This window comes from Nerophis lumbriciformis, linkage group LG36 (genome assembly GCF_033978685.3).
Source record: "Nerophis lumbriciformis linkage group LG36, RoL_Nlum_v2.1, whole genome shotgun sequence".
Classification (NCBI taxonomy): domain Eukaryota; kingdom Metazoa; phylum Chordata; class Actinopteri; order Syngnathiformes; family Syngnathidae; genus Nerophis; species Nerophis lumbriciformis.
Window position 1 is genome coordinate 20,482,799 of NC_084583.2, and position 12,746 is coordinate 20,495,544.

Below are 12,746 nucleotides of genomic sequence, written 5' to 3' on the forward strand. Positions count from 1 at the left end.
AGCATTCAGACAGGTTAAAATGTTGCTAAAACCATCACTTTTCTATCAGTCACAGTGACTTTTCAAAACAAAAATATTACAGCAAAAATCATATGGGTTGATTGACATGTTTATTCTGTAAGCTAACTTCAATAGTTTGAAATTATTTTGACAGTTAATGCCAGTTATCCTGTCAACCTTTCACAAGACTTCAATTTGTTAATTGAAAGTATATACAGAATAAACACTTTTTACAGTAAACAAATGGTAAAACAGTACTAAACAATTCCATTAAAAAAAAAATTGGTGTCATTATTAACTTTCTGTCCAAGCTTGTATAATCTACTGCCTTGTTCAATTGTAAAAAATATTCTGTGCCTAAAATTCACATTTCTATCACAATTATCATACTGTAAACATGGTAAGCTAACTTCACTAAAATTAATAGTCCTGTCAATAGCATGGAATTACAATTCAAATGTAGTTTTTTTGTAAGCCTTTCAAAAGAATTCAAAATATGAAAAATGAATGAAAATGAATTTAAGCCATCAGACACTTGAAAAGTGGCACATCACATCTCTAATGTAATCATTTTAACTTTTCAACAGAAATAGCACTGCAAAAATATTAAGGACATACTTCTGTATTTTGGTAGTTATGCTGTCAACATTTAACAAGATTTCTTCAACTTGGACTTGAAAGCATAAATAGTATAAACACTTTTAACAGTATAACAGTACTAAACATTTCCAATAGATAACATTGGTGTCATTACCTTTTTGTTTGCTCAATTATTGCCTCCGTAAATAAAACTTCGGCATTTATCACATCCAAAGAATCTGTTTGGGCGACGAAAAACGTTGAAAGTTTTCCACTTGTATCGCTAGCAACGGCATTAGACTTGTGTTTTTTTGTCCCAACGTGGTCTTTTACATCGCTAATTCCTCCGTGTCCGATCGAAAAATCTTGTCTGCACAAGGTGCAATTCGCGTAGTTTTCACCCTTTTTGGAACGGATCATTATTCCCGGATAGGCTTTTGAATATTCTTCACGGAATGACTGCAGTTTTCTTTTCGGTTTAAGACTCGTATGCGATTTTTCTCCGGCTGATTCCATGATCGTTCGCTCGTTTGGAAACAATGGCCTCGTGCTTGGCAGCGGTGCTATAAATAGCCTCGCGCATGGCTTTCGGAATGGCTCGATAGGAAGTTACGGGAAGCAGTGTCGATTGTCATTGTTGTTACGCGATTTCGTGAATAAAACTTTTTTTTTAAATATATTTTTTTAATTAATGAAAAACCGTATTTTTTTATCACTGCAACCGTAACCCGGAATAGGTTGATGAAAACCGCACTAATTACGGGAAAACCGGAGTAGTTGGCAGGTATGAAAATTGAAGATAAAAAAGCGACTTCAAAAATTTGCAGCGCCCTTAAACTTTGTCCTATCACAATGGTTCAAGTGTCATTGGAAAGTTTTTTCCAAGGTCTTTACAACAGTATGTATTTCTTTGACATATTTTGCATTTAACATTTTTAGCCACATACCTACAGTCAGCGTTTATAGTACATCTGCATAACACAGTATTCATTTTGTAATGCATACATAGCATGTATTATTTGTGCTACGTACACTGTTGCTGCCTTTTCCATAGCCTGGTTCTTAGATATTCTGGAGCATGGATTATTATTAGAACTCTCAACATTGATGCATATGATTAATAAAGAAATGATTGTGTGACCATGGATGAATGAAGACTAATCACAGTGTTTGTTTTGACCGCTGAAAGGTGGTGCGCATTGCACAGGCAGTGATCACGTCGCATGCCAACGTGACGTTAGTTAAAGCGATGTCCTCTGAGCCCTTCAAAACAAACTCTGATGTAACTTTAGATAAAACTGGAGTAGTTAGTTGGTATTGCAGCTAAAAACTTGATCATCTGCACACTTCAAATTCAATTTAATTTAATGAAATTAAACAATGGATGTCCGCTAACTTCTTGCAACTCAACGCCAAGAAAACGGAAATGCTGATTATTGGTCCTGCTAAACACCGACATTTATTTAATAATACCACCTTAACATTTGACAACCAAACAATTACACAAGGCGAATCAGTAAAGAATCTGGGTATTATTTTCGACCCAACTCTCTCCTTTGAGTCACACATTAAGAGTGTTACTAAAACGGCCTTCTTTCATCTCCGTAATATCGCTAAAATTTGTTCTATTTTATCCACTAGCGACGCTGAGATCATTATTCATGCGTTCGTTACGTCTCGACTCCTGTAACGTATTATTTTCGGGTCTCCCTATGTCTAGCATTAAAAGATTACAGTTGGTACAAAATGCGGCTGGTAGACTTTTGACAAGAACAAGAAAGTTTGATCATATTACGCCTATACTGTATATACCTTTATATACATATATATATATATATATATATATATACCTATACTGGCTCACCTGCACTGGCTTCCTGTGCACTTAAGATGTGACTTTAAGGTTTTACTACTTACGTATAAAATACTACACGGTCTAGCTCCGTCCTATCTTGTCGATTGCATTGTACCATATGTCCCGGCAAGAAATCTGCGTTCAAAGAACTCCGGCTTATTAGTGATTCCCAGAGCCCAAAAAAAGTCTGCGGGCTATAGAGCGTTTTCTATTCGGGCTCCAGTACTATGGAATGCCCTCCCGGTAACAATTAGAGATGCTACCTCAGTAGAAGCATTTAAGTCCCATCTTAAAACTCATTTGTATACTCTAGCCTTTAAATAGCCCCCCTGTTAGACCAGTTGATCTGCCGTTTCTTTTCTTCTCTCCTCTGCTACCCTCTATCCCTTGTGGAGGTGGGGTGGACACAGGTCCGGTGGCCATGGATGAAGTGCTGGCTGTCCAGAGTCGGGACCCGGGGTGGACCGCTCGCCTGTGCATTGGCTGGGAACATCTCTGCGCTGCTGACCCGTCTCCGCTCGGGATGATGTCCTGCTGGCCCCACTATGGACTGGACTCTTACTATTATGTTGGATCCACTATGGACTGGACTCTCACAATATTATGTCAGACCCACTCGACATCCATTGCTTTCGGTCTCCCCTAGAGGGGGGGGGGGTTACCCACATATGCGGTCCTCTCCAAGGTTTCTCATAGTCATTCACATCGACGTCCCACTGGGGTGAGTTTTTCCTTGCCCTTATGTGGGCTTTGTACAGAGGATGTCGTTGTGGCTTGTGCAGCCCTTTGAGACACTTGTGATTTAGGGCTATATAAAATAAACATTGAAAATAGTATCTTAAAGCGAAACATGATTGTGATGAATGCTACGATGAATGCTACATGGGCAGCAAACAGAGGACAACAAACTATGTTGGCTGAGTTTACCAATGTTTAGCACAGATAAGTTTAACAATATGCCTTTTCTAATTGGACAGCCACGCATGTAGGACACCTAACATCTGCGAATGGTAAATGGATTATACTTGTATAGCGCTTTTCTATGACGCTATTTCCACATTCACACACTGATGGCGGGAGCTGCCATTCAAGTCCCTAACCACAACCCATCAGGAGCAAGGGTGAATGAAGTGTCTTGCCCAAGGGCACAACGGATGTGATGAGGATGGCGGAAGCTGGGATCGAACCTGGAACCCTCAAGTTGCTGGCGCGGCTGCTCTACCACCCGAGCCACACCACCCTGACCTATAGTGCTGCAAGATGTCGATGTCGCCAACTACTGCGAACAAACTACCCATGGTGTCTTGGAGGGAGTTTGTACAAAAAAAGAGATCAGCGCGGTCATCTGTAAAGGTAAATAGGCTTGCTTGTTTAAAAATCTGATTAAATTAAAAGAGTAAATGCAGATGTAAAGTTGTTTATGGACGACTTTATTACATTATCTATTAATATAATGTACATTTGTATCTAGTTTGCTATATTATTGCAAATACTAGCAAAATGTGCACTTAATTTTTACTACCGTATTTTCCGGACTATAAAGGCGCACTTAAAATTATTTTTTTTCCTTAAAACTCGACTGTGCGCTTTATAACCCGGTGCGCCTAATGTAAGGAATAAGTTTGGTTGAGCTTACTCACCTCGAAGCAATTTTATTTGGTACATGGTGTAATGATAAGTGTGACCAGTAGAGGGCAGTCAAACAGAAGAGATAAGTGTAGACAGCACTATGATTGCAATATGACTCAAGTAAACAACACCAACGTTTTTATATGTTCCATTGAAAATATAGAACATTACACACGGCACTCAAAAATCCATCAAAATGTTTTTCTACGACTTTGGTAAGCTATGAATGTCGGCGCATTAAACATAGGAGTATTATTATGGTGTGTGTGTGTGTATAAGGTAAGCCATTATCTGCCGTTTTGTTTCACAATATTATGCAAAACACGTCTTCCTATGAGGAAGCAGTGCCTGGGGAGTCTGTGGTGGGCTCTCTTATTTCTGGGGCTGAGATTGCTGAGGTAGTTAAAAAGCTCCTCGGTGGAAAGGCCCCGGGGGTAGATGAGATCCGCCCGGAGTTCCTTAAGGCTCTGGATGCTGTGGGGCTGTCTTGGTTGACAAGACTCTGCAGCATCGCGTGGACATCGGGGGCGGTACCACTGGATTGGCAAACCGGGGTGGTGGTTCCTCTCTTTAAGAAGGGGAACCGGAGGGTGTGTTCTAACTATCGTGGGATCACACTCCTCAGCCTTCCCGGTAAGGTCTATTCAGGTGTACTGGAGAGGAGGCTACGCCGGATAGTCGAACCTCGGATTCAGGAGGAACAGTGTGGTTTTCGTCCTGGTCGTGGAACTGTGGACCAGCTCTATACTCTCGGCAGGGTCCTTGAGGGTGCATGGGAGTTTGCCCAACCAGTCTACATGTGTTTTGTGGACTTGGAGAAGGCATTCGACCGTGTCCCTCGGGAAGTCCTGTGGGGAGTGCTCAGAGAGTACGGGGACTGTCTGATTGTGGCAGTCCGCTCCCTGTATGATCAGTACCAGAGCTTGGTCCGCATTGCCGGTAGTAAGTCGGACACGTTTCCAGTGAGGGTTGGACTCCGCCAAGGCTGCCCTTTGTCACCGATTCTGTTCATAACTTTTATGGACAGAATTTCTAGGCGCAGTCAAGGCGTTGAGGGGATCTGGTTTGGTGGCTGCAGGATTAGGTCTCTGCTTTTTGCAGATGATGTGGTCCTGATGGCTTCATCTGGCCAGGATCTTCAGCTCTCACTGGATCGGTTCGCAGCTGAGTGTGAAGCGACTGGGATGAGAATCAGCACCTCCAAGTCCGAGTCAATGGTTCTCGCCCGGAAAAGGGTGGAGTGCCATCTCCGGGTTGGGGAGGAGATCTTGCCCCAAGTGGAGGAGTTCAAGTACCTCGGAGTCTTGTTCACGAGTGAGGGAAGAGTGGATCGTGAGATCGACAGGCGGATCGGTGCGGCGTCTTCAGTAATGCGGACGCTGTATCGATCCGTTGTGGTGAAGAAGGAGCTGAGCCGGAAGGCAAAGCTCTTAATTTACCGGTCGATCTACGTTCCCATCCTCACCTATGGTCATGAGCTTTGGGTTATGACCGAAAGGACAGCATCACGGGTACAAGCGGCCGAAATGAGTTTCCTCCGCCGTGTGGCGGGGCTCTCCCTTAGAGATAGGGTGAGAAGCTCTGCCATCCGGGAGGAGCTCAAAGTAAAGCCGCTGCTCCTCCACATCGAGAGGAGCCAGATGAGGTGGTTCGGGCATCTGGTCAGGATGCCACCCGAACGCCTCCCTAGGACGGTGTTTAGGGCACGTCCGACCGGTAGGAGGCCGCGGGGAAGACCCAGGACACGTTGGGAAGACTATGTCTCCCGGCTGGCCTGGGAACACCTCGGGGTCCCACAGGAAGAGCTGGACGAAGTGGCTGGGGAGAGGGAAGTCTGGGCTTCCCTGCTTAGGCTGCTGCCCCCGCGACCCGACCTCGGATAAGCGGAAGAAGATGGATGGATGGATGGAATATTATGCAAAAGCAACTTTTCTTACCTTCTGGTACCTGCTGATCTGTATTTGGGATCTGTAGAAGTCCTGACAAATTGTGAGCGTCCGCGAGTTGATAAACTTCTTCTTTTTCCCTCTGTCTTCTTGTTATGGGATATTTATCCTCCGCTGTTGCCATTTCTAATATAAAGTAATGTAAAGTTCTTACTTATATCTGTCAGTAAACTCGCCATGAAAGAGCTAAAATATACCGGAGTAGTGAGTTCACATGATTCACCCAAAGAACGTTAGTTATTAAGAGTTCCGGTCGGACAGTTTTTCACGGTACACATTTCCTGTGTTGTTGTTTCCGGATGAGGAGATGCTGCTCCGTTATTGATTGAAGTAAAGTGTGAATGTCATTAAAACAGTTAGCTCCATCTTTTGACACGTCTTCCACTCCCGTCCTTGCACGCTACACCGCTACAACAAAGATGACAGGGAGAAGACGCTGTCGAAGGTGAGGCACGTAAATAAGACCGCCCACAAATCGGCGCATCCTAAAGCGACTGTCAGAAAGCAGCTTGAAGATGATCTGTAAAACATAGTTTATGCAACATTTTGACCAAATAACCACCATTACATGTTATGTAGCCCACAAGGAAGTGTTTAACATTTAGAAAAAAAAAAAGAATATGACTCCATTATCTATAATCCAGTGCGTATAATATATGAAAAAAGATAAAATATAGACCATTCATTGGCAGTGCGCCTTATAATCCGGTGCACCCTATGGTCCGGAAAATACGGCATACTCATACCTGCCAACTTTTGAAATCAGAAAAACCTAGTAGCCAGGGTCAAGGGGCCGCAGGCCTCGGTAGGTCCAGGACAAAGTCCTGGTGGGGGGTTCAGGCTTCGCCCCCCGACGCAAAATGATTATTAGCATTCAGACAGGTTAAAATGTTGCTAAAACTATCACTTTTCTATCAGTCACAGTGGCTTTTGAAAACAAAAATATTACAGCAAAAATCATATGGGTTGATTGACATGTTTATTCTGTAAGCTAACTTCAATAGTTTGAAATTATTTTGACAGTTAATGCCAGTTATCCTGTCAACCTTTCACAAGACTTCAATTTGTTAATTGAAAGTATAAACAGTATAAACACTTTTTACAGTAAACAAATGGTAAAACAGTACTAAACAATTCCATAAAAAAAAAAAATTGGTGTCATTATTAACTTTCTGTCCAAGCTTGTATAATCTACTGCCTTGTTCAATTGTAAAAAATATTCTGTGCCTAAAATTCACATTTCTATCACAATTATCATACTGTAAACATGGTAGGCTAACTTCGTTAAAATTAATAGTCCTGTCAATAGCATGGAATTACAATTCAAATGTAGTTTTTTTGTAAGCCTTTCAAAAGAATTCAAAATATGAAAAATTAATGAAAATTAATTTAAGCCATCAGACACTTGAAAAGTGGCACATCACATCTCTAATGTAATCATTTTAACTTTTCAACAGAAATAGCACTGCAAAAATATTAAGGACATACTTCTGTATTTTGGTAGTTATGCTGTCAACATTTAACAAGATTTCTTCAACTTGGACTTGAAAGCATAAATAGTACAAACACTTTTAACAGTATAACAGTACTAAACAATTCCAATAGATAACATTGGTGTCATTACCTTTTTGTGGCTAAAATCCAAATTGTATCGCTAGCAACGGCATTAGACTTGTGTTTTTTTGTCCCAACGTGGTCTTTTACATCGCTAATTCCTCCGTGTCCGATCGAAAAATCTTGTCTGCACAAGGTGCGATTCGCGTAGTTTTCACCCTTTTTGGAACGGATAATTATTCCCAGATAGGCTTTTGAATATTCTTCACGGAATGACTGCAGTTTTCTTTTCGGTTTAAGACTCGTTTGCGATTTTTCTCCGGCTGATTCCATGATCGTTCGCTCGTTTGGAAACAATGGCAACAGGTGCCTCGTGCTTGGCAGCGGTGCTATAAATAGCCTCGCGCATCGCATTCGGAATGGCTCGATAGGAAGTTACGGGAAGCAGTGTCGATTGTCATTGTTGTTACGCGATTTCCTGAATAAAACTTTTTTTTAAATATTTTTTTTTAATTAATGAAAAACCGTATTTTTTATCACTGCAACCGTAACCCGGAATAGGTTGATGAAAACCGTACTAATTACGGGAAAACCGGAGTAGTTGGCAGGTATGCATACTTACTATTATCATGTGTTGAGCTAATCAATGATTTGCAGTTCAGTAAAACGTTTAAAAAGCATTCCTGTATGACATTCAGACTACGAAATTGCATTTGGATCCAAATAATGGGGTATTTTCTGAAAAAAAAGTTATTCATGCAAGCAATATCTTGTGTGTGTAAAAGGTAGCACAGGTCGCTTGTAAGAAGATGACACTTGTTAAAAGTAGCATCAAACTGTTATTATTAGCATTGGAAAAAAATTATTACTTGACAGCCCTAATTATTATATATCTAGTATTAACGGGTAAGCATGAGGCTTAAGGCTCTTTTTAAAAGTAAATGACTTTACTTATTAAAAAAATAATTATTTCATGGTTCGGTCCACAGTTTTAGAATAGCTTCATCCACATAGTAGAGGTCATAGACATCTTATAAGTAGACACAGCATTGGCTGCTGTGACCCGAGAAATTCGGCCGCCATCTTGAAGTGGTGACGAGGAGCGGGCAAGTAGCCTAAACTGACAGTTGACAGGTAGAAAACAAAGATGGTGTTCAGCGTTTTCTTGCTCAAATGAGCGGACTGTTGAGAATAGGAATCGGGGGATTACTTTTCACAAGTAAGATTTAACATTAATGTATTATTGGTTGTATTTTGTGAAAAGAATATTACCACAGAGTTGAGAAGGAGCAAAGATCTTCAATAGTACTGAAATCGTAGCCACCACTGATTATGATGCATTCTCATTTTAGGCAAAGAATAAGACAATACTTTCTTAACAGTATAATTGTAACCAGGAATAAGTCTTCAAGTAACAATATTCAAATCATTGTATTCCGTTTATATTTACATCTAACACAATTCCCCAACTCATATGGAAACGGGGTTTGTATAACCTAATCATATTGTTTCTTGAATTTAAAAATAGCTGACTGTTTTTTTCCCCTTTCTCTGGGATGTTATTCCCAGTTTTGATCTCGGACGTCTGGTCACTTATAGCAGTGGTCCCCAACCACTGAGCCGCGGCCCGGTACCGGTCCGTGGCTCGATTGGTACCGGGCCGCACAAGAATTAAAAAAATTTAAAATAAATAAATGAAATTTTTATTTTTATTAAATCAACATAAAAAACACAAGATACACTTACAATTAGTGCACCAACCCAAAAAACCTCCCTCCCCCATTTAAACTCATTCACACTCATTAGCACAAAGGGTTGTTTCTTTCTGTTATTAATATTTCTGGTTCCTACATTATGTATCAATATAGATCAATACAGTCTGCAGGGATAGTCCTTAAGCACACATGATTGTATTTTTTTATGACAAAAAATTAATTAATAAATAAAAAAAATCCCTCCCGGTCCGTGGGACAAATTTTCAAGCGTTGACCGCAGTTACAAAAAGGTTGGGGACCACTGTCTTATGGCCAGAGGTGGGTAGTAACGCGCTACATTTACTCCGTTACATCTACTTGAGTAACTTTTGGGATAAATTGTACTTCTAAGAGTAGTTTTAATGCAACATACTTTTACTTTTACTTGAGTATATTTATAGAGAAGAAACGCTACTTTTACTCCGCTACTTTTATCTACATTCAGCTCGCTACTCGCTACTAATTTTTATCGATCTGTTAATGCACGCTTTGTTTGTTTTGGTCTGTCAGACAGACCTTCATAGTGCCTGCGTTTCAACAAATACAGTCACTGGTGACGTTCACTCCGTTGCACCAATCAGATGCAGTCACTGGTGACGTTGGACCAATCAAACAGAGCCAGGGGTCACATGACCTGACTTAAACAAGTTGAAAAACGTATTCGGGTGTTACCATTTAGTGGTCAATCGTACGGAATATGTACTGTACTGTGCAATCTACTAATAAAAGTTCCAATCAATCAATCAAAAGTGTGAAGGAAAAAAGACCCTTTTTTATTTCAACCGTACATCCCGTCAAAAGCCTAAAGACTGACTGCACAGTTCCTGTCTTCACAATAAAAGTGGCGCTCCATCGCGCTTGCGCTTTCAAAATAAGAGTCTCCGAAAGCCAGCGCAAACAAGCTAGCAAGCTATGGAGTTTGCCGCCAATGTATTTCTTGTAAAGTGTATAAAAACGAATATGGAAGCTGGACGAATAAGAAGCCAAAAACCAACCACTTTCATGTGGTATTAGACAGAAAGGAGGAACTTTTTTTCTCCTCCATTTGAAAACGTGGACGTTATCATCACTACTGTCTGATTACAATCAATGCAAGTCATCAGAATCAGGTAATACACCAACTTATATTCTTGTCTTCATGAAAGAAAGGAATCTATATATGTTAAACATGCATGTATATTCATTAAAACACCTTTAACATGTAAACAAAAACGGCAAAATAAATGAATATAAATTATATACTGTATATATCAATGTACCGTATTTTCCGCACTATTAGCCGCACCTAAAAACCACAAATTTACTCAAAAGCTGACAGTGCGGCTTTTAACCCGGTGCGCTTTATATATGGATTAATATTAAGATTCATTTTCATAAAGTTTCGGTCTCGCAACTACGGTAAACAGCCGCCATCTTTTTTCCCCGTAGAAGAGGAAGTGCTTCTTCTTCTACGCAAGCAACCGCCAAGGTAAGCACCCGCCCCCATAGAACAGGAAGCGCTTCTTCTTCTACTGTAAGCAACCACCCGCCCGCGTAGAAGAAGAAAAAGCGCGCGGATATTACCGTACGTTTCATTTCCTTTGTGTGTTTACATCTGTAAAGACCACAAAATGGCTCCTACTAAGCGACAGGGATCCGGTTCATGAAAAGACGCAATCTCTCCATCCGCACACGGATTACTATTTCACAGCAACTGCCTAAAGACTTTCAAGAAAAGCTGGCTACTTTCCGTGCATATTGTAAAAACAAGATAGCTGAAAAAAAGATCCGGCCAGAGAACATTATCAACATGGACGAGGTTCCACTGACTTTTGATATTCCTGTGAACCGCACTGTGGATACAACGGGAGCACGTACGGTGAATATTCGCACCACAGGGAATGAGAAGTCATCCTTCACTGTGGTTCTAGCTTGCCATGCTAATGGCCAGAAACTTCCACCCATGGTGATATTCAAAAGGAAGACCTTGCCAAAAGAGACCTTTCCAGCCGGCGTCATCATAAAAGCTAACTCGAAGGGATGGATGAAGAAAAGATGAGCGAGTGGTTAAGGTAAGTTTACGCGAAGAGGCCGGGTGGCTTTTTTCACGCAGCTCCGTCCATGTTGATATACGATTCCATGCGCGCCCACATCACGCTGGTTTTAATATATTATTAAAGTTTGACTGACCTATTTGACTGTTTTTTTGACATTCCTTTAGCGCAGTTAGATGCGGCTTACAACACGGGGCGGCTTATAGGTGGACAAAGTTTTGAAATATGCCGTTCATTGAAGGCGCGGCTTATAACCCAGGGCGCCTTGTGGTGCGGAAAATACGGTATGTATATATATGTGTATGTATGTATGTATATATATATATGTGTGTGTGTGTGTGTGTATATGTTACTCATCAGTTACTCAGTACTTGAGTAGTTTTTTCACAATATACTTTTTACTTTTACTCAAGTAAATATTTGGGTGACTACTCCTTACTTTTACTTGAGTAATACATCTCTAAAGTAACAGTACTCTTACTTGAGTACAATTTCTGGCTACTCTACCCACCTCTGCTTATGGCATATAAGAATATTCTATTACTGTTAAGCAAACTATGAATAATAAAACACGCCAAAACATGTGTCCTTTATCATAGCTACACATCTAACAAATCAGTGGTATTCAGTGAGGTAAGATGAATTAAATGCGCTGACAGTTCATTGCTCCTGCCAAATGAATTGCACTGAGTGGAGCGGATCACCACTCCAAGATGGCGGCCCCGCGTCTCGTCAGCGCCAGTAGGCAGTAGCGCTCCATGCTAACCCATAAGATGTCTATGGTAGAGGTAGCCTAGCCAGCAATTAGACTACACCACACCTAACGGTTACTTTGTGTATGTATACTTAATTGAAACTACCTTTTCACTTGGCAATTCCCTCGCTCTCGAACGCCATTCATCACATTTTCTCAGCTGCTTGGATGCCGTCACCTTCGCCAGGCGGGAGAAGCGATGGCAGAGAACCTTGAAAGCGACCATGTTGCGTCGTTCAAAACCCGAAGAGACGCGGGCCGGAAGTGATTGATTACCGGCTTTGATTGGCGCCAATCAGTCGGGACATGCGCAGTCGTCTGCTGCGCAGGTGCCATAGAATTGCTGGTGAGCTTGCAACATTAGCTTTAGGATAATGTCAAATGTTGTGTGTGGAACAAAATACTGAAGCCTACTTGGTAAGTACTATAGTTTACACTAAGATGCATCAACAATAAGATGGATGTGGTTGTGGGTACGGTACTCAACTAACACTGTTTATTATTCATTTACGATTTTTTATCTTTTTGTCCTGTCCAGCTTCTCAGGCAAATCATATATATTTGATGTAGATGCCCATATCGGCTGTACAAATGTACTTTACAAAAGAGAAGTGTGGGATACTTCCAGGGGCGCCGCTAGGG

The 12,746-nt window shown here is 41.1% G+C and overlaps 1 protein-coding gene across 2 annotated transcripts in view; it reads right to left on the reverse strand.

The window, feature by feature from the left end:
* The window catches only part of rgs14b (regulator of G protein signaling 14b), a 43,727-nt gene extending 31,358 nt beyond the window's left edge, over nt 1-12,369 (reverse strand). For both annotated transcript variants that reach the window (XM_061930511.2, XM_061930510.2), the window contains exon 1: nt 12,211-12,369. In XM_061930511.2, the coding sequence (XP_061786495.2) occupies nt 12,211-12,330 (120 nt within the window). In that variant the 5' untranslated portion in view covers nt 12,331-12,369. The remainder of the gene's footprint in view (nt 1-12,210) is intronic.
* Between the last annotated feature and the right edge of the window lie 377 nt (nt 12,370-12,746).